At 40.0% G+C, this 22,949-nt stretch overlaps 2 protein-coding genes across 2 annotated transcripts; one reads left to right on the forward strand and one right to left on the reverse strand.

Moving 5' to 3' along the window:
* Positions 1-1,017: 1,017 nt before the first annotated feature.
* On the reverse strand, positions 1,018-12,342 carry LOC310993860 (major histocompatibility complex class I-related gene protein-like; the record flags this gene model as incomplete). Its single annotated transcript, XM_083982343.1, has 6 exons — positions 12,243-12,342; positions 11,854-12,117; positions 10,095-10,364; positions 1,733-2,035; positions 1,511-1,609; positions 1,018-1,070 (listed from the first exon to the last, which is right to left on the reverse strand). The coding sequence occupies exons 1-6, from the start codon at positions 12,289-12,291 to the stop codon at positions 1,018-1,020; spliced, it is 1,038 nt and encodes a 345-aa protein (XP_083838469.1). The 5' UTR covers positions 12,292-12,342.
* Positions 12,343-15,095: 2,753 nt separating this feature from the next.
* Positions 15,096-17,528, forward strand: LOC310993861 (major histocompatibility complex class I-related gene protein-like; the record flags this gene model as incomplete). The annotated part of the gene is made up of 5 exons (XM_083982344.1): positions 15,096-15,156; positions 15,831-16,106; positions 16,336-16,626; positions 16,990-17,091; positions 17,479-17,528. 5 exons carry the CDS (start codon positions 15,096-15,098, stop codon positions 17,526-17,528), a joined length of 780 nt encoding a protein of 259 aa, XP_083838470.1.
* Positions 17,529-22,949: the final 5,421 nt, after the last annotated feature.

A 22,949-nucleotide genomic window follows, 5' to 3' on the forward strand; every position in this document is an offset into this window, starting at 1 on the left:
GTGGCAGGTGGTTCCAATCTATGCCAAAAATTTACATTTACATTTTGGAAACCTCGCCTGCATATTTTGTAGTAAAATCTCAATAATTTTGCACTGCTTCACTTTATCAGAATCAACTGCGGCGGCAGAGATAATGTTCATACATTGTACAATCATTTGATAGAGGTTTTGAGCTTTAGCAGCATCATTCTGAAGGACACTCATCTAAAATATGATTTTTTTTGGGGGGGGGGACATCAAAAGTATTCAAATAGACCTTGTGGTTGCAGAGATATACTCATTTTATTATGGATATGCAATTTCAAGAAAAGGCCTAGAAAATAGGCTTGGTTTTTATTTAATTTAAAAAAGCTGCACAGCACAGAATAAACACATACATTATTGACAAAAAATTATGTTTGACCATATACAGAAAAAACAAAGACAGAAACATTACCAAAAGCCATCAGTTAGCACTCTGTCGTCTCTAAGAAATTGTCCTTAAACTGTATCTGATGAAGTGTTGTACCAGACAGCATGGTGGGGAGTGTGAATGTCTTAGATCCAGTTTTAGATCCATTTGCTGTGTGTTTATCAGTGCAGTTTCAGGGGGCTGGAGTCAGTCTCTGCTGAATAAAGTCCATCCTGGACCCTGTCACCAGTCCATCACAGGGTCGACATGTTGAAACAAACAACCTCACACACACTTATTTTGAGCTGCCAGTAAACCTGTCAATAACCTGATGTCTGAGTCTGGACTCTGGGAAGAAGAAGACTCCAACAACAGCAGGTTTTCAGTCGTCCAGGTCGTCATAGTCTTTCAGTGCAGAAGTAAAAGTAACTGGACTTTTCAACCACAAGGCTTCTTCAGCTTTAAAAGTCTTTTTTATCAATGTCGTCCTTCACTCCAGAGAGATGAAACACACAGTCGTACCTCCTCCAGTCTTCAGCTTTGACTGATGAGACGTCCAGGTCAACACTCATCTGGAAGGTCTCTACTGATTGGTCAGGACCGACTCAGATCCAACTCTTTGTCCTTCAGACAGCTGTAGTTGGATTCAGCTGCTCCGTGACTCCCTGGCTGTCAACAGCTGTAAGGTCAGAAACACACTGTTAGCTGATGTTCACACCATCCTCTTCTGAACTGACACAGAAAATATAAAAACATTTTGACTCCACAGAGTTCATGTGAGCTCAGAGAAAACACAACAGAGACAAATTTTACTTACGAGACAGAGCACGGTTGGCTGAAATAAGAAGAAAATACAAATCATGTTAGTTGTTACAGTTTAAAACAGCAGAATTCAGTGATGCAGAAATCCTTCAGCCTTTCGTTCAGATCTTAGATTATCTCTCCTCCATCATCATGCTTTAGTCACATCATTAAACTCTGCAGCTCTTACTGCTGCTGAAACTGAGTTTGTTGGATGTGTTTGTTCACTTGTTCACTTTGTTCACTCACGATAAAGCATCAAGTCAAATGTCTAAAATCAAAACACTGACAAAGAGTGTGTTTGTTTCAGTTTCTCACCATGTTTCTTTCTGTAGATGAAGAATTCAATGGCAACGATGACGAGAGCGATAACGACGACTCCAGCGATGACAATGATGATCGTAGTAGTGTAGCTCTCTGTTGGAGAAACAACAACAAACCAATCACAGGCTGAGTAGATGAAGGTCAGAGGAGAAACCACAGTAAACCCTGTAATAAACTGAATCAAATGGGTTTTCCGCCTTCATCACTGACTCTTACCCATGTTGGTCCTGATGTGAGCTTTGTCCAGTTTGGTGACGATGTCGTCCTTCACTCCAGAGAGATGAAACACACAGTCGTACCTCCTCCAGTCTTCAGCTTTGACTGATGAGACGTCCAGGTCAACACTCATCTGGAAGGATCCATCATGGTTGGGGAGGATCTCTCCTTGGTCCACGTCCTCATGAAGCTCCTCTCCATCTTTGGTCCAGAACATCAGGGCTCTGTGAGGGTAGAAACCTGTAGCGTGGCAGCTGACTGGAGAGGAGGGAGTCTTCTGGAGGAGAGACACTGAGGGGGGGACTGGAGAGAGAGAGAGAGAGACAACAGGTAAGTTAGACTGGTGGTCGTTGGTCTCCACTACATGTTCAGACTCACACATTCATCTTCTGACAGCTCCACATAACAACAACAGCATCTCTCTCTTCTAACAGTGAAGAAGTGAACGTGACTTCACTCACACTAACTGTTCACTGACTATCACCAGTCGACTGAGGCCCCGTCCAGACGAATCCGTTTTTTTCTAATCCGGATAAATACTTTATCTGATCGGCCTCGCGTCCACACGAATCCGGCGTTTTCAGGGGGTGAAAACGGTATTTTTTGAAAACGGGTCCCAGAGTGGGAAAATTTGAAAACGCCGCCCCAGCGTTTTCGTCTGGACGGCCAATACGGACTTTTTCTGAAACGATGATGTCATGCCCCCCGCCGCTCTACCTGTAACCTGAGACACACACACACACAGACACACACACCGCCGCAGCAGCTGCAGCAGCTGTACACTGACAGTCTATGCACGTAACAACAACAACGGCCGACTAACGTTGCGTCGCTCAGACGCTGCGGCTGAATCGCGCCTGTTTAATCATCACTGATCGTCATATTTACTCTGACACGACTCCCTGTCAACATTTAATCCCATGTCTGAGTTTGAATACAGCGGGGAACTTCTTCTATTGAATTACAGCGGGGGCTTCCCGTCTTCTTCAGCTGTTTTAAGTGTTTATGTGTGGCAGGCAGCCTGCAGCGCCACACACTCCACACACACGCCTGCAGTATGTAGGTACTACAGCGTTTTGGGTCGTTTTCAGGTGATCCGTGTGGACGCAGGTATTTCTGAAAACGATGCCGTGTTTACGGAGATTTTTTCAAAACGATTAAGAAAAAGATCGGATTCGGTGAAGCCGCGTATTCGTCTGGACGGGGCCTGAGATGATGTCAGAGCACCAAACAGGTCAGTCTCTCCTGATTGGTCAGGACCAACTCAGATATATCCTATATCAATATTGTTGTGATCATCAAACTGCATCAGGTCATGTGACTCTACCTGTTCTCAGCAGAGAGTCCTTCCCATAGTTCAAGTACATCTTCAGCCACTCGGGACACGACTGAGTATAGAAGTTCTCATTGAATATCATTCTCCATTTCTCAGCATCCCATTTGTGTTTGGTGACGACAGCCTGCTGTTTTGGAGCGATCCATGTCTGTGTCTTCAGGTCCAGTGATATGAAGTCTTCTTCATCATAACCATATTGAAGAAAACCAGCAACTTCTCCAGTCTCATCATCCCATTCACATCCACTCAACAACTGTAAAAAGTGGACACCTGAGACAGAGACAGTTAAAGGACAGATGATGTCTCCTGTGGTCAGATGATCAGTTTAAACCTTTCTCACAGTCCTCTGCTGCTCAGGATTCAAAAACAGACAATAAATTATATTTTTTCTTTATATATCTGTAGGAGTCATGAAAGGAGGACATGATTTTGTCATGTTGGTTGGTTATGGCTTGTGTATTGTTATTAGTATGTCATAAAGTCTCATCAATGAAGACTCATTATAAACTGATAGTTACAGAAGAGCAGTGGCCTCGTCTCTGTTTGGTGTCAGAAGAAGGACGTAGGAGAGGACAGAGTCTATGAAGTTCCTCGTGTAGCCTATAGAGTCTGTTGTGAAGATGCTGAATTATTGTATTGATGCTCAGATGGACCATTGTTTAAAAGCAAAACATTAAATCGGTCCGGTTCTACTTTTCAGGCCTGTTGAATCTGTGAATGGCCCCCCCTCCCCCCACACTCTGAAGCCCTCTGAGGTACCATTGCATAACGGTAGTGGTTCCTGGGAACCGGATATTGTATCATACCATTGAAGTGTGAAGGTAGCTACCCTGATACAGACTGTACCTACCTCCATCATGGTTAAAACGCCCCTTGATATGTTCAATCCTGGCTCTTGAGAAATGCAGCTCTTCAAAACACTGTCCATGGTACCAGTCCTGGTGCTCCGTGTGCTCATCCAGTGCTTGTTTCATCCAGGTCTGTTTTGCTACTACTGTGTTTGCGTTGGTGTTGCAGTGAACAGCCAGAATGTCATCAATGAGTCCGACAGCCTCAAACTCTGGGAGGTTTGTGGTTCCAGAAGATAGAGTAGAGAAATACATCAGACTGTGTTTCACTGTGGGACAGACAAGGTAAAAAAAACACACTCATTATAAATACATTCAGTCAGATTCAGGGGAAGTCGTGTAGGCTACAGTGTAGCGCTTCACTAGCACGCCCAATTTGGGCAAGTAGCTGTCAACAGTCTTACTTACATTGTATGATATTTTCCCATATTAATTACTGTCTCACAAATTGGTCATTCACAGGAGCCACGAATCGAACAAGTGTACAAGAGAGCCCTTAAGGTACTTGACAAAAGAACACATTGGTATCATCACTGGAACATCCTGGTAAAATATAATTTCTTTAGTTTCAACAATCTTAAGTTTTTCAAACATGTATGTGCGATCTATAAATCTCTACACGGCCTGTACCCACCGCCCCTGGAAGAGTATATAAAAAAACAACCAGAAAGGAGTATAGGGACCAGAGTTATACACAAGAGGAGACTGTGAGGTACAATTTAGACGCACAACATTTTCTCAAAACGTGTCATCAGTCCAAGGATGTTTAGAATGGAACAAGTTACCCATTATTATTAGAGAGTGTCCGACTTTCAGGACCTTTAAAGCACAACTTACAGACTGGATATTAGACAAACAAACTTGTGAGCACCTGTAATCATGTTTAATCCAGCCAGATATTTCTTGTGTGTGCAGTTGTATGGCTATGGCCGGTGCCTGTGCAATAGTCTATGTAATTATTATGCGCGAATGTTTATGGCCGGTATCTGTGCAATAATGGAGGTATAGTTACTATGTGTGAATGTTTATGGCCGGCGGCATGTGTGCAATAATGCAATAATCAGTCAGGGTGCAATCATGTAAGCATGCTCGGTCTGGTGAAAGTAAATCTAGCCCGAGCATGTGTAATTATATGTTTTTTTTTTAATTAATCATGTCAATCACAACTATATAGATATATATTTTTTATAGGCTATTTCAACGAACCATGTCAGCCACAACTGTATAGATATATTTTTATATTTCGATGAATCATGTCAATTGCAATTGCAATTGTGTATATATATATATATATATATATATATATATATATATATATATATATATATATATATATATATATATATATATATATATATATATATATATATATATAATTCAAGGAATCATGTCAATCGCAACTGTATAGATATATTTTATATTTCAATGAATCATGTTAAATCGCAGCAATATATATATAGGCTATATATATATATATATAGCACATGTGCTAAATCCGGTGTATTTACTGTGGGTACTCTAGCACTCACTGTCCATTAATATGCATTGTCAATAAACAAAAAAAGTAAATAAAGTATCCTGAAGGGAGTTCAGATATGGTATAGCTACAGTCCACATTAGGGGTGTCTGAAAATCGTAGGCTATCACGAACAGTTTTAACACTAAGGGAAATACTATATTACATTTGCATAACGATATTATGAATAGGCTATTTAACTCCCCAAACTATCCCTTTTGGAGATAATGTTCTAAATTAGGTGAGTCAGACCCCCCCACCACGTAATTCAAACCATGAAACCAGACCATATAGCAGGGTCCGTGTGTGACGCAGGAGATCCAGAACTGAACAGAAAGTAAAGTGAAGAGTTTACTAATAAATATTTGAATGTGATCCTACCTGCTGATGATCCATAACAGAGAAGAAGAAACAAAAACAATGTTTTCATTGTTTCGCCCCAAAAACAAAGGACCGATGATAGATGCTTAACTTCGTTTCTTCGGGATGGAAGCTGGAAGCGTTTGCATTTGGTGTTCGTGTTGCAGGTCCCGGAGGGACAAGCAGGCAGATTACTGTGTAACTGTGTAACAGAAGAAACGACGAACTACTTTCACCATGGCAGCTCTCGTAGGAATGAGGAAGAGCTTCCGCGCTGCAGAAAAAGAGACGCTTCCCGGCCAGTCAAGATTCTACTAGTGCCACCCCTCGTGCCACAGCACGAGATTATCTAGTGCTGTTAATACTGCTCGAAAACAGGATTATATTAAAAATAAAATACAATTTAAAACAAATGTGAACACATTCAGTGTGTGGGCACAGGTACAATGACGTCACCGACATCACGTAAGGTATTGGGGCGGGCTCTGTTTGATGGATTTATTAGAATTGGGCGTGGACATGAGCTGAATTTCCTTAATCTTTGAAGTTTCACGCACTTTTAAGAACATAAACCGTCATCTGAGGATCCTCACATCACTGAAGGAAATCAACCTGCAGCTGATAAATTCTGCAGAGTAACAGCTCAAATAATTCACAAACTTTGATAAAAAACAAACACCTTCTGATATCAACAGATGTGTAGCAGGACTTAGGTCTGAGTCATTCATTCATATTCACAGATAAATCGATCTGTTAAATTAACTGTTGTCCCAGTCACCAACTGTGTGAACAGCAGCTTTGTGGCTCCTGATGAACCTGATGTTAACTGGCCCCAGTTCAATGATTATAAAGACAATACTGCTGCTGCTGGTTCAAGTACAACTACTGCTACAGTGTGTGTTCAATGATTTGGTAAATGCTTCATACATAAAGTTTATTATTATTATTATTATTATTATTATTATTATTATTATTATTATGTAAAGCTCTTCGTGCGAGGAACTTCATCATGTCTTCATGTCCTACTGGACTTTAGCACAGACAAGCTGAGACAATGTCTGTAGTGCAGCAGTGCAGTATTTTACCTGACATGACTTATCTAATCTCAACCATACTTTGTTGTAAATCCTGGTTAAAGTGTTTTTACTTTTAACTCATTTTTATAACAATGAAAACTCAAGAACACTTTTCAATATCTCCAATGTCCAAAGGTTTGTGGTGTTGTCAAAGTGATAGAAATGTGTGTTCAATTTGACACAATATTATAAAGCACAGATAACCAGAGGAAGATGCCTCCGTCACTACCTGATCATTTACACTGATTTATTGATTCATTTATACACATGAATATTTATTTATAATATTTATGTATGTTACTATTTTGCAGGAATAATTTCTGTGGTCATATGAATATTTATTTATAATATTTATGTATGTTACTATTTTGCAGGAATCATTTCTGTGGTCATATGTTTAACTAGGTGGGCGGTGCTATTTCAGTCTAAAGCTTGATTGGTTATGGAGATGTGGTTGATATGACAGACCTTTGCTGCATTGACCCTCCTCTGTTCTCTGAGTAATCGTTGAATCTGATCTTCTGATTGCACATGAAAGCACCAGAGTTCACCTGCATCCATCTGTGTGGTGCGACACTGAGGCTCAAGAAAACATCTTCATGACATCACATCAGACAGGTGCAGACAGTTTAAACACACCTGATGACCTCACTGACCTTTCAGATTTTAGAGGAAACATTAAACACATCATCAATAGTGTAACAATCAGTTCCTCTTTGAGCCAAAATTGCATTTTTATTCAGTCATGTATATTTTAAGTTGTTGGAGGAAACATTACAGCTCCTGGTTTATATCCAGCTAAACTTGTCAGGAAGCTAATTCTGCTCACAGTTGAACTGAAATTGATCTGCTAATGAAACTCAGTCACAGATGAGTGTAAAGCTGCACAGCACAAAATAAATACATTATTGACATACATTTGACCATATACAGAAAAACAAAGACAGAACCAAAAGCCATCAGTTAGCACTCTGTCTGCTGTAAGAAACTGTATCTGATGAAGTGCTGTACCAGACAGCATGGTGGGGAGTGTGAATGTCTTAGATCCATTTGCTGTGTGTTTATCAGTGCAGAGTTTCAGGGGGCTGGAGTCAGTCTCTGCTGAATAAAGTCCATCCTGGACCCTGTCACCAGTCCATCAAAGGGTCGACATGTTGAAACAAACAACCTCACACACACTTATTTGGAGCTGCCAGTAAACCTATCATCAATAATCTGATGTCTGAGTCTGAACTCTGGGAAGAAGAAGACTCCAACAACAGCAGGTTCTCAGTCGTCCAGGTCGTCATAATCTTTCAGTGCAGAAGTAAAAGTAACTGGACTTTTCAGTTTCTTGAGGAGGTTTCACCTTTTCAACCACAAAGCTTCTTCAGCTTTAAAAGTCTTTTTTATCGATTTTGTCCTTCTCTCCAGAGAAATAAAACACACAGTCGTACCTCCTCCAGTCTTCAGCTTTGACTGATGAGACGTTCAGGTCAACACTCATCTGGAAGGTCTCTACTGATTGGTCAGGACCAACTCAGATCCAACTCTTTGTCCTTCAGTCAGTTGGATCCAGCTGCTTCATGGCCTCTCCCTCACCGCAAGCTATAATTTCAGAAACACACTGTTAGCTGATGTTCAGTCACTTTGAACTGACAGAAAATATAAAAACCTTTTGACTCCACAGAGTTCATGTGAGCTCAGAGAAAACACAACAGAAACTGGTTTTACTTACGAGACGGAGGACGCTTGGCTGAAATAAAGCGAAAAAAAATAATGTTAGTTGTTACAGTTTATAACAGCAGAACTCAGTGATGCAGAAATCCTTCAGCTTTTTGTTCAGATCTCAGATTATCTCTCCTCCTGTATCCACTCTCCTCCATCATTATGCTTCAGTCACATCATCAAACTCTGCAGGTCTCACTGCTGCTGAAACTGAGTTTGTTGGAAGCTGAAGTTTGTTTCACTTCTAAAATCTGGAAAAAAGCATCAATATCCCTGTTTCAGTTTCTCACCACTTTTCTTTCTGTAAATGAAGAATCCAACGGCACCGGTGACGAGAGCAAAGACAACTGCAGCGATGACAAAGATGATCAGAGTCGAGGAGCTCTCTGTTGGAGAAACAACAACAAACCAATCACACAGTGAGGAGAAACCACAGTAAACCCTGCAATAAACTAAATGTCTTTCCCAACTTCCTCTCCTCTGAGTCAATTCTTACCCATGTTGGTCTTGATCTTTGTTTTCTCCAGTTTGATGACGATGTCGTCCTTCACTCCATAGAGCTGAAACACACACTCACAATTCCCCCAGTCTTCATGTTTCAATAATAAGAGCTCAATGCTCATCTGGAAGGATCCATCATTGTTGGGGAGGATCTCTCCTTTGTGCACGTCCTCATAAAGCTCTTCTCCATTTTTCCTCCAGAACATCACAGCTTTGTCTGGGTAGAAACCTGTAGCGTGGCAGCTGACTGGAGAGGAGGGAGTCTTCTGGAGGAGAGACACTGAGGGAGGATCTGGAGAGAGAGAGAGAGGGAGAGGTGAGACAATAGTTTGGATCTGAGAAAGAGATTTAACACAAACCTTTATTTCTAGTTAATTCCCTTAACATACGTAAATTTTGCTGCTACTCAAAATACAACATAAATATTCATGATAAGAAAACAAATGAAAAATAATAAAAACAAGAAGCTACAAATCAAATATTCAGTTCATTAGTTTATAAAAAGCTGAGCTGCCAGAAGTCCAGTCAACATCAGAGCCACGTCCTCTGACCCTTGACCACTTAAAAATGTTCTTCTTATTTTTTCAGATAGCTAATTTTGTTGTACCTGAGATGAAAGTGATCATGTGTGTGTACAGCTTTTATCTTTGTGGTGTAGTCTGGGACGTAGATAAACAGACAGAAAGAGAAGTCTGAGGGGGTGTGAAGAGTGGACGCAGTCTGGGCAAACAGTTGCTGTAAAGTATCACTTACGAATAGAAAGAACAGCAGCGCCAGGTATCTGTTTGTAGCTATATGACCCCATGAACAATCCTCTACTAAAGGTCACCTCTGTGTTTTTCAATTTTGGATCCGTTCAAGTCCATTCACTACATGAACAGACCCACACACACACATTCATCTTATGGCAGCTCCATATATCATCTACCAGAGAGCTGGTTGTGATTCAGTCTGATTAGTCTGTTTGAATATTGTTGAGTGAATGAAACTACCGGTGCATCAGGTCATGTGACTCTACCTGTTCTCATCAGAAAGCTCCTCCCATGGTTCACGTACGTCTTCAGCCACTCAGGACAAACATGAGTTAACAAGTTCTTATTTATCTCTATATCACCCTCCCATCCCAGTCTCTTGATGACATCCTGTGGTATCGGAGCGATCCATCTCGGTGTCTTCAGGTCAAATGTCAACATGTCTTCTCCATCATAACCGTAGTTAAGAAATCCAGTGACTTCTTCAGTCTCATCGTCCCATTCACATCCACTCAACCTCTGTACAGTGTGGACACCTGAGACAGAGACAGAGGTTATGTTAGTGATGTTATACATTGTTCATTGCATGATGCATAATTTTATCCTGTTGTAGGCTAGCTCTCACAATGAAAGAGATAATATTTGTATTGTGTATATTCTGCTATGTATAGGTCACAATAATGATCATTGTTTTGTTAATTACTGGATGGATGCCCATGGCAGCAAAACACGTCACCATGTCTCCTTATTTTCAAAACAAACAGAAGGGGAACCTGTGTGTTGCTGTGTGCAGCAGTTCCAGGTTCAAATGACCTGAACTTCACTTGATTTAGTTTAAAGAGGAACTATGCAGGACTTGTAGCTTAACTATGCTCCATTTTTTACCTTAATTAAACAGCTTCGGAGTAATTGCGATGGTTTAACAAATTACTTGTAACTAGTTCCAGGGAGAATGGAGGCTCTCTGCCTTCCACCTAGCGTCTGAAAACCAACCTTGTAAGATCAGAGCCTCTGACCCGGTGTCCCAGCTCTCGTCTCTGCGGCACCGCCACACAAACACGCTCGGTAAGCCGTAATCTCTTGTTTATGACAGATACGACTGCACAAATATATACATGGTATCATATGATATATGAAGTTTTGTACAGCTCTATTGATTGATTTCTCACTGGTTTCTTTGTATTCAAATGCATATGACCGAGAGGAGGTTTTAGCAAAACAGAGGAGAAGAGACCGGATTTGCATAGTTCCCCTTTAATCTCAAAACTGTGTAAAAGAAAAGTGAATGAACATCATCATGTCACAGGTTATGGCAGTAATTAGACAGCATTCAGCATTCAGAAAAACACTAAACACAAATTATCTACTAAAATGGACTACCGGTATTTGGGAGGAATTGTAAGCCTACTTCCTGCGCATATTTATAAAGGAAATGCAATTGACTGGCTTTTCTAATACCCTGACATGGATCAGACTAAGAACGAAAATATGACAATAATAAAGCTGATTTACAGCCTCTCTTTATGTCTTGACTTACATTATATATTTTCGGGGGGCACATTGATTTTTAAACTTAAAAGGTTTCAGAAGGCTCCAAACTGACTTTTTCACTGGTGGTAGGCTACTTCTGCACCAGGACATGATTTGCTCACACCTATAACAAATAGAATATGGTGTTTTCTTTCATGCAAGCTCTGAGCCCGCCCAAAGTGTGAACGCCTGGGTGGCAGAGAGTCATTGGTTGCAGCCTCGGAAGTTCCCTCTAGCTTCACTTCTTCTTTTTTTTTTTTCATTAAATAGGCAATATATCTCACTACTCTTTGCATATTTATTTTATCTTTTTTTTTCTTTTTAAATTATTAGGTAGAGATGTGCCTACATTTCATGGTGCTCTATGACAATAAAAGAAAATTGAACTGAGTGCATTTTACAATGAGAAAAAAAAAAAAAAACTAAGAAAAGGCTCATCAGTAAATTAGCCTGGTTTGTTTTTAGGCAACAAGTGAACTATGTAGACTACTGTACCTCCAGTCTGGTTGAAATGCTTCATGAGAACCTGAATGTTGCGTTTGAGGAGGATTGGTTGAATGTCACACTCCTCGGTCACGGCCGCGTGTAGTTGAGGATCCTCCTCTAACGTCTTTTTCACCCAGTCCTGCCTTGGTCTCAGCTTTGTGTCGCTGTCACAGTGTAACACCTGGATGTCATCAACCTGTACAACACTTATAAACTCTGGGAAGGTTGGGATCCCAGAAGACTCGGTGTAGTAATACTTCAGGGAGTGTATCACTGTAGGACAAAGAAAAATGTATTCGTCAACATGTAGAAGTGAAACTAAATCATAACTCAGGAGCAAACCACAAAAACAAAGTAGCAAATTGTTAATAGGTTTAAAACACACAGTATAGCCCTACCTGATGAGGAGCTGTGATCGAGAATAAGCAACAAAAGCAATATTTTCATCTTGTTTAGTCCATTAGGATCCTATGTCGTTTTGAACAGCCTACCCTTCCCCTTTTTTTTTTTTTTTTTTTTACAGCGGATGGCACAGTTGGCACCCAGCTGCATTACCACCGCCCCCTCCACTTCCCTGTTCTGAACACACGGAAGTGCTTCCGTGATCAATAACTGAAACGTCGTTCGCATCTCCCACGTCGTAACAGCACAGATTACTGGCTACGATAATAAAAAAAAAACATTTGTCACAAAAACGAGCCGGACGAGTGCGCAGGGACCGTTTGCAAATTAAAATAGGCTACTACAACGCAAGACGCTGCAAACAAAAATCAATAACTCCAGTACAGAGACTCCAAAATCACTACACACACCAAGGGACTCTTCGTGGTCATACTACAACAGCTGTTTTGGAGAAATGTGCCTTTTTAGAATTGTGATTTTTTTTATTGGTAGCTATTGGACCAGCTGGTTGATGACATTCAGATACAAATACTGAAACATCTTGAGAAAATTCCTTTGAATTTGTTAAATTTTCTGCTCAAAGGTAGAGATCACTGTAATGTGATTCAACACTAATTTAAAAATACATTTTATATCAAAATGGTCAATGGTCAACTTCACTGTCACATTATAAACTGGCAAATTGTAACTATATTTTCACCTTGGTTGGTTGGTGCAGACATCCAACAACAGTTGAGCTGTGGATTCATCTTCAACAACAGTTGTGAACATAGATACAGTGGTTTAAAAGCTGACCAGCTCATCTCTTGGTTAATAAACCTCATCAACTAAGTGCAGCAGGGCAGCACTGTGCACAAACTAGAGATGGTCGACAAGTTTCCAGAGACAATAACCTGCTGCCTCCACAAGGGGGCAGTAAATTACCAGATGAATGTAAACAGACATCAGCTCCTACACTCTTGTGTTCTGACCTGTTTATCTGTTCTGGTCTTAAAATGTGCCGTGCCGATTAAACTTCTAAATGAAAAAAAAAAAAAAAAAAAAAGTGATATTTTATATTGACCAGAGAAGCCCAGTAACACCACCGTCCCCATCATCTCTGCACTGGTTCCTCTGGCTCTCGTCCTCATCGCTGTCACTGGATTCATGGTTTATAAACAGAAGAAAGGTGAGAGAGAAAAGTAGACAGATTTAATGACTCTTATAATGTTTTGATTTTAGTCTTTGAATTTAAAAGTTTATCCAGATTGTAAAACTGAAACGAGCTTGAGTTTAAAAAACAATTTCAATAAGTCTGAGTGAGTAGAGGAGAGGATCATATTCAGTGGTGATGAGCTGATCAAACACATCCTGTCATTTACAACTGATTTGTCTTTGGTTTGTTTCAGGCAAAGACCGTCCATCCCGTAAGTAAAACTGATATTAATTTTGTCTGAAATGATCTCTTACACCAAATTTGATTCTAAATAATTTGATGAATAATCTACAGTTTTCTACATTTACTGCATCTAGAAGTTCAGTGCTGGTTAAATGGACTTTCTACAGTTTGACACAAACAGTGTGTTTCTGATCTTACAGCTCCTGGAAACAGCTCTGAACTCTCTGAGCGTCTGAATCCAGAAACCTGACTGAGAAACACTCGATCAGTGACCTCACATGGGATGGAAGAAGTCAACACTTTGACATGTGTGACATTATATAGAGTCTCAGTGTTCAGAAGCTTTATTCATTTCTTTTAGGATTTTTTTCCCTCATAATTCTTGTTTTTATCATTAATCAATAATAAACATGATAGTAAGAATTAGTTTTTCCTGACGGTGATGACTTTTTAATTTTCTCTTTATAACAGTGGATCATAAAAGTCTGGTTTATTTGTATCTCAGTAGTTTTTTACTTGTTCTGTGAGAGCTGAGTAGATGAAGATGTTTAATGATCAAGGAAACACATATCAGAGATATTTTAGCCAGTCGCACTTTGGGTTTAATCTGCATCACTTCATCTCTGATTTCCTTGAACAATTTCCTGTTTGACCAGTTTCCATTTTTAATTCACAGGCTCAAAGTGACAAATGTTGACTTTTGTCACTTCTCTTGTTTGTTTCTTACAGACAGGACGTTAAAGCCTCGGTCTGTTGTTCGTCTGCGGCAAAAGATGAAAACGTTGCTTTTGTTTCTTCTTCTCTGTCACAGTTCATCAGCAGGTAGGATCACATTTAAATATTTATTCAACTCTTCACTTGACTTTCTGCACAGCTCTGGGTTTTACTCCTGCGTCACACTGCTGCATGATGTGGTGTCGATTTTATCTCAAATGGATTTTCAACTGAATTTGACTACTATCACATTTTACTTTGTGTTGGAGCTATTTAATATTTAGTGTTGTTTAGTTTAGGTAGTATTTAGATTTGATTATTCGGAATATTTTTTTTTGATTCCACCATGATTAGATTACTGTTAGTATTCTGTTAAATATACCGCATTTTTTGTTGAAATTGAACGTTTGTTTGAACATTATGTTTTTTCACATCCGTGTACACCACAACCCATGGTGCAGCAGTGGCCCTTTGATTTTTATGATTTGAAGTTTAATCTGAAACTTCTCTTTGTTTGGACAAACAGCTATTTGTTTTCCCCACAGTGACACACACCATGGAGTTCTTCTCCACTGTATCTGATGGAGTCATGATCCTCCCAGAGGTTGTGGCTGCTGCAGAGATTGATGGCATTCAGGTGGCATACTGTGACAGCAACATAAACACAGTAGAACTAAAACAGAGCTGGATGAAAATATATGTAGCTACTAATTACCCTGAATATATACAGCGGTACGCTGCAGAGTGTTCTCGGCGTATGCCCAGCTTCTTCAAGGCCAATATTCAAAGTTTGAAACAGCACCTCAACCAAAGTGGAGGTAAGAACAGTCAACAGTTATGTTTTTTCTTATGTTTTCCTATATTTCACTGTTCGCTTTTTACTCAGCTGCTCAGATTGTTGGACATTCGACCCTATATTAGACAAGGACAGACATAGACGTTCTATATTAGGACAGAGTGAATTTTAGATTGGCTTATTGAATCCATGAAAAAACAAAGTCCATCTTGTGTAGTTTTCCTCATCAGGTCAGCAGGTGCTTTATTGAAGTAAAAATTATGAATAAAAAATCAGAACAAACTAGATGACACAGTGAACCTTGAGCTCTCAGGGTCCCTGATGTTCTGTAACTTCTCACATTTGTCCAGTTGGAAACTAATCAACCAATAACCAACCAGGGATAACCACCAACCAGAGTAAAAGTGATGTGGCCTTTTTGATGCACTGTCTTTATTAATTCAATTCAATATATTTATTGTCCACAATGTGGAAATTTGTCTTTGGCCTCACCACTTACAATACACATAAAACCACATAAAATACAATACAATAACACACAATAAATAGCATGTCATCCAATACACAAGAAAAAATAAAAGAGTAGAAGACAAGGGAAAATTAAGGGGAGGAAGATGCATCAATGTCTCCATCTGACGTCAGAGACAAGTGGAGACATCATCTGTACGTTAACTTGAGTCTCTGTCTCTGTCTCAGGTGTTCATGTCTTTCAGAGGTTGAGTGGATGTGAATGGGACAATGAGACTGGACAAGTTGTTGGTTTTCTTCAGTATGGTTATGATGGAGAAGACTTCATATCACTGGACATGAAGACACAGACATGGATCGCTGCAAATACACTGGCTGAGTTCATGAAACAGAGCTGGGATGCTCACAAAGAGAGACTATTAGCAACAGGAAACCTCTTAACTGTTTGTCCTGCTTTGCTAAAGATGTTTGTGAACGTTGCGAATAACTTCCTACAGAGAACAGGTAAAGTTGCATCAATGTGTAGAAATTAATTGACTTCAGTAAACACATGTCCAGATTTACCTTCAGAAGAAACAAACCTTTTGCTCTGATTTAAAACTAAGTCTAATTATCAGGTATTAGTCCATCACTAGGGACATGGCTCTATGGATAATAATGTCTATCAGTCCTAAAGTTTGGTTCAGAGTGAAACATCTCAACAACATTGACCCCCTCTCAGTTCCCCCCTCAGTGTCTCTCCTCCAGAAGACTCCCTCCTCTCCAGTCAGCTGCCACGCTACAGGTTTCTACCCTCACAGAGCCCTGATGTTCTGGACCAAAGATGGAGAGGAGCTTCATGAGGACGTGGACCAAGGAGAGATCCTCCCCAACCATGATGGATCCTTCCAGATGAGTGTTGACCTGGACGTCTCATCAGTCAAAGCTGAAGACTGGAGGAGGTACGACTGTGTGTTTCAGCTCTCTGGAGTGAAGGACGACATCGTCACCAAACTGGACAAAGCTCACATCAGGACCAACATGGGTAAGAGTGACATCAGCAGCTCCTGAATGTGACGTCATGTCTGTGGTTTGTTGGGTATTTTAGTCTTTGTTCTACAGTTGAGCTGTGAATTCATCTTCAACAACAGTTGTGAACATAGATACAGTGGTTTAAAAGCTGAGCAGCTCATCTCTTGGTTAATAAACCTCATCAACTAAGTGCAGCAGGGCAGCACTGTGCACAAACTAGAGATGGTTGACAAGTTTCCAGAGACAATAACCTGCTGCCTCCACAAGGGGGCAGTAAATTACCAGATGAATGTAAACAGACATCAGCTCCTACACTCTTGTGTTCTGACCTGTTTATCTGTTCTGGTCTTAAAATGTGATATTTTATATTGACCAGAGAAGCCCAGTAACACCACCGTCCCCATCATCTCTGCACTGGTTCCTCTGGCTCTCGTCCTCATCGCTGTCACTGGATTCATGGTTTATAAACAGAAGAAAGGTGAGAGAGAAATTTTGACATTTTGACACTTCTTTTTCTTGACACATTTTGATCTTAGTCTTTTGAGTTCATGTTTTAATCCAGATTGTAAAACTGAAATGAGCTTGAGTTTTAAAAAAATGAGTTAATCAAGTCTGAGTGAGTAGAGGAGAGGATCATATTTGTCCTTTCTCTTGGTTTCAGCCACTGGCCGTCCATCCCGTAAGTAAAACTGATTTCATTTTGTCTGAAATTATCTTTTACACCAAATTTGATTCTAGATCATTTGATTGATAATCTAATTAATCTAATCTAATCTTTCTTCATTTACTGTTTCTAAAAGTTCACTGCATGCTGCTTATGGACTTTCCACAGTTTGACACCAACAGTGTGTTTCTGATCTTACAGCTCCTGGAAACAGCTCTGAACTCTCTGAGCGTCTGAATCCAGAAACCTGACTGACAAACACTGGATCAGTGACCTCACATGGGATGGAAGAAGTCAACACTTTAACATTAAACCAACACTAAGGAATTTTTCAACCTTCATATGTATATATTTTAATAACTTTTGTGATGGTACATCGACTTACAACAGGTTGAATGACACTTCTGTCATGGCCTGAGGGGGTCTGTATCACTGTTCCCTCTAAGGTGTTTTACTGTGCAATTGCACACTGCTCCCCACCTCTTTGCCCAGAAGACAAAAAAAGTTGCACACTAAAATATCCCCGACTAGTTTACTGTTTATTTCTCCCTAATGTGCGCTTCGAATTGTGAAATTTATGACCTTAACCGTGGTCTGTAGTGCAACTACGATTTAAGTTTTTGCTTGAGAATTATTATTACTGTTCATATCAAGAATGCTTCTGTGCCAAGACTTGATGACACCAACTTGATGTTAGTTATTTTTTTCATATTTTTCATATGGCAATAAATGCAAACCCTATTTTGCCAAAACAATATTGTATTTTGTTATCATTAACTGTAGCTGACCTAGATATGGAGTAGCCTAGGTAATGTTGTAATCTGTAATCATTATAGTAATAGCCAATTGTATTGATATTTGGAGTTGGAGAGGTGAGGCCATAGCACCAGCATGTGGACGTACGCTTGAGCTTTCGCTCACAGTCGCTCAAGCAGGTCATCAGGGGAGTTGAATTTCTGCTCAGGAGTTTTGAAAATTAGAGGGAACATTGGTCTGTATCATTATGGTCTGCATCACCTTCACTCGCACTAAGCAGCTTTGAGGAGCATGGCAGGAACCCGGCTCTCACTTAAGTTTCACTTTCACTTTCACGAGTCACGAGAGGAGGGAGCAGCAATGCGGCACCTTTCTGTCGGATTGTGCATGTGTGTTTACTGTGAAATGATCCGCTGGTAACAGAAACTTAGTTTGGACGTCTTCTGTTAATTTCCATGCACCAGGAGATGAGGATGTTTACGGCGCTACGCGCTAGTGCTCATGGGAAATTGAGTCTTCCTTCAGGCAAAACACTACCGCTTTGGGCCACTGGCACCGCCAAACTCAACCAAAACTGAAAGTTCTTTAGTACTGCTTTAACTTACCCCGTCATATTGTAAGTCTCAGTGTTCAGAAGCTTCATTTATTCCTTTAAATATAAGAAGGATATTTTCTCTTAGTTCTTGTTTTATCATTAATCTTGTGTTGATTGTACTTTAATGTTTTACAATGACTCATGAATCACATGTACACACAAACACTGAATTCATGTGTCATTAAAACCATGTTTTTAACTATGAAGACGCAGATCAAAGGAGAACATTCATGACATTTTTAGTAAAATTGGTGGAAACCAGATAATCAGTGATGATGGTTGGACTGATAAGTGGGACATTAAGTTTTATTCTTTTATTCTAACCAGATAATAAGGCTGAGGCAGCGGCTGCAGAGCGGCTGCTCTTTGACTGAGTGAGAGGAAGAATTAAAAGCTGCTTGTAGCAACATTAACTGAGGGTCAGTGAAGGCATCATCTGTCTGTCAGAGGCTCAGTAGATTCATGACGTCACAAGCTGACACCCACTGCAGGTCTGATGACAGGCCCAAAGCCATCTGACTGGAGAACTGGTCGTTACAGGATCATCAGAGATCACATGTCTTGTTCTGTCTTTTCTCTCTGATGTTTCACTTTTCAATAAAAACCTCCAACAGTCAAAGTCCTCATGTTGTGTCTGTTGTTCCAGGGACATGGATGTTAGCTGAGCAGTCAGTCTCCTCACAGATCAGTGTCCACTGAGTTCATCAGGCTCTTGATTCATGTTTCTGTGTAAAGTTCAGAGTGATCCTCAGTCTGAACTTGTCTGCTGCTCAAGTCCAAAACACATGAACCACAGAGACACTGACTGATTGGACATGATGCAGTTCCTCACCTGCAGAGCTGATAAGAAACATGATGGTAAATAAACTTTATTTAGAAAGCTCTCATTACAAACAGTGAACACACTGTGCTTTATAAAAGACAATGTGAGCAGCGTTTTTCCTGACAGTGATGACTTTTTAATTTTCTCTTTATAACAGTGGATCATAAAAGTCTGGTTCATTTCTCCTTGTTCTCTGAGAGCTGTGTAGATGAAGATGTTTAATGATCAAGGAAACACATATCAGAGATGTTTCAGTCAGTTGTACTCATCTGGGTTTAATCTACATCATTCATTATCTCTCTGATTTCCTTGAACAATTTCCTGTTTGACCAGTTTCTTTAATTCCCAGGCTCAAAGGAACAAATGCTGAGTTTTGTCACTTCTCTTGTTTCTTACTCACAGAGAGGACATCAAAGCTTCTGTATCATCGGTCCTTTGTCCGTCTGTGGCAAAACAAAATGAAGACGTTACTTTTGTTTCTTCTTCTCTGTCACAGTTCATCAGCAGGTAAGATCACATTTAAATATTTATTCAACTCTTCACTTTACTTTCTGCTCAGCTCTGGATTTTACTCCTGCGTCACACTGCTGCATGATTTGGTTTCACTTTTATCTCAACTGGATTTTCGACTGAATCTGACTGAATGTATCACATTAGGTCTATATTTATTTATAATAACAACCTTGTCTGTCCCACAGTGACACACACCATAAAGTTTTTCTCAACTGTATCTTCTGGAGTCACAAACCTCCCTGAGTTTATCCGTGTTGCACTGCTTGATGGCACTGAGGTAGGTCAGTGCAACAGCAACAGCAACACAAACACAGTCGAGCTAAAACAGACCTGGATTAAAACACTACTGGATGAGAACCCTGAACACTTGCAGTTTTACACTGGACGGTGTTATGAAGACCTGCCTCTCTTTAGAACCTCGATTGACCAGGTCAAACAGCGTTTTAACCACAGTGGAGGTAGGTACAGTCTGTATTATTAGATTAGATTTAGATTAGATACTATATTTTTTGCTGTAAAACAATTGTCCATTTACTGTGTGTGTGTGTAATGTGTTACTGTATTCATCTGGTACTTAATAGCTTGGCTGTGTTAAAGAAAATAACATTTAGCAGTAAAAACAGATTATTTAAAGGATTAATTTAAAATACTAATGATATCTGGTGACACTGCAGCAGCACAGACAGGGAGAGAAATGCTGTAGGGAGAGGCCAGACAGAGACATGCCTTGAATATGCAGAAGATCAGGTAAGACACAGGAATATATAAAAACAGCATGATAACAATATAGGCTAGGTATAAATATATATATATATATATATATATATATATATATATATATATATATATATATATATATATATATATATATATATATATATATATATATATATATATATATATATTTAAACCTAGTCCAAATAAAACTACTAATAAAAGCAGAATATTCAAATTAAAATGATTCTCAGGGTCAGTCATTTGCACAACCCCCCAATGTCTATTTCAGCTCAGAAAAAAAAAAAATTCTGAAATTTCTTGTGAATGTCCTGGTTGTGTAGAAGATGAAGGGGTTTCTAGGGTGAAATGTGCACTCTTTACCATAAATATCTGCTCCAATTGGAGTCGCACTTCATTTCTGTTGTCTGGTCTTATTTGAATGGGAAAGGGTGAGGAGGTCTGGGTGAAATCAAAATGAGCCAAAAACAGCTGTATTTGGATGGAGTGTATAACCATTATGACACAGGCTACTAATGAAATATAATTAGTTTTCCAGTCCACCTGGACATATCCATGATAGTCAAACACCTGAAAAATTACTCAGGTTCACTTTTTTTAGCATCTACTTTTACACGGTAAAATTCAAAAGTAGTTGAATTCTTAGATTCAACTAGCCCATGATTCAATACTCTAAATTTACTCTAAATTCTAAATATTGTGTTTTTTCTGGGCCATTGTGAAAGTTTGTGCTTGCGCACTACATTTGCTCACATCCTGTGCATCTACTGGGGGCTAAGCCCCCCCTGTCCTTAAAACCTGACGCCCCTGGCCTTAACATAATACGGTTTTTCACAGTTGCTGAAACTGTTACCGTTGCAGTGCATATGAATATCTTGGAACTGTGTGTTTCCATCTGTAACGGAAGAGCGGTTGTCAACCTCTTGGCGAAGAGGTTAGCATCGTCGCCTCCGGTGCGGGAGGTCGTGGGATCGAACCCCACCTAGGGCAGGCCGTGAGAAACACAACGCAGAGGGCCAGATATGACATCGGCTACACATCCACCTTTTTTCATTCGCATTTTCAAAAATTGCGAATAAATACTTGAATGGAAACGCCAGAAATTCGAAAAAAGGCAGTAGCTAAATGCGCATCAAAGTTTTTACGCTTTGGGGGGGGGGGGGGGGGATTTGTCAGCGTATCGATTAAATGAAAATGTGACTTTTTGTTATGGAAACAGAGTATGCGAATTGAGCCAGAGTTTGTGGGTGAAGTGCTGCTGGACTTCACCCAGCAACGTTCAAACAAATGGAGAAGGACGGTCTCCCAGCTCTCTTCTCTGCACCGCAACACAAACGCGCTCCGTAACCCGTAATCTTTTGTTCATGACGGTTAGGACTACACAATCACACGCCGTAACATCGTTACGTAACGTTATCCACCGCTCCATTTATTGATTTTTCGCTGGCTTTGTTGTCAACAGATGCACATGGGTGAGAGGTAGAGATGGGATTTATGGCTCTTTGAGGGGAGCCGGATCTTGGTGAGCCGTTCCTTTCAAAGAGCCGTTCAAAAAACTGGCTCATTTGACTGATTTTTTAAATATTATTAAGTTTTAAGAAGCCAGCCTGGTGGTAACTCATTTTATCTTGCAAATAATGGGGTAAGATTTGGAACAATATAATACAAAATTAGATATCCCACTAATATCTGAGTTTGCACGCCACTTAGTAGCCAATGGAGCAGCTTCAATTGACTGTTATGAACACACAGAGATGTAAAAAAAAAAAAAAAGAACGGTTCCCAGCTGTGACTCGGTTCCCATCGTTTATGTTAACTAGCCGTTCAATAGAATCGGTTCGTTCGTGAACGTCACAACACTAGTGAGAGGAGCATAACCAAAACAGCGGAAAAGCGAGCGGACTTGCCCAGTTCCCGACTGTCTTTCTGTGTAAATATCTCATGTTACAACATGAAAACCTGCGGCTTATATCACGTGCGGCCTATATATTTTCTTTTAAAGGAGTCATCACCTGGTTTATTATGTATCCAATCCCCCTTAAATTGCTTTGAATCAGTTCTTAAAACTTATTGGAAACATTTAAAAAAAAAAAAATTCAAACATAGAGCTTGTTCTGACACTTTTTCATATGGCAACTTTCTCTCGTGAGAGTAGGCGCGAGGTTTTGACTGGTCCGGATGTTCATTGTATTAATATGTAATGAGGCGCGCATTGATTGGACGCAGGGAGGACAGAGCCGGAATGGTGGC

The sequence above is a fragment of the Trachurus trachurus genome, assembly GCF_905171665.1.
Source record: "Trachurus trachurus genome assembly, chromosome: 11".
In the NCBI taxonomy this organism is placed as follows: domain Eukaryota; kingdom Metazoa; phylum Chordata; class Actinopteri; order Carangiformes; family Carangidae; genus Trachurus; species Trachurus trachurus.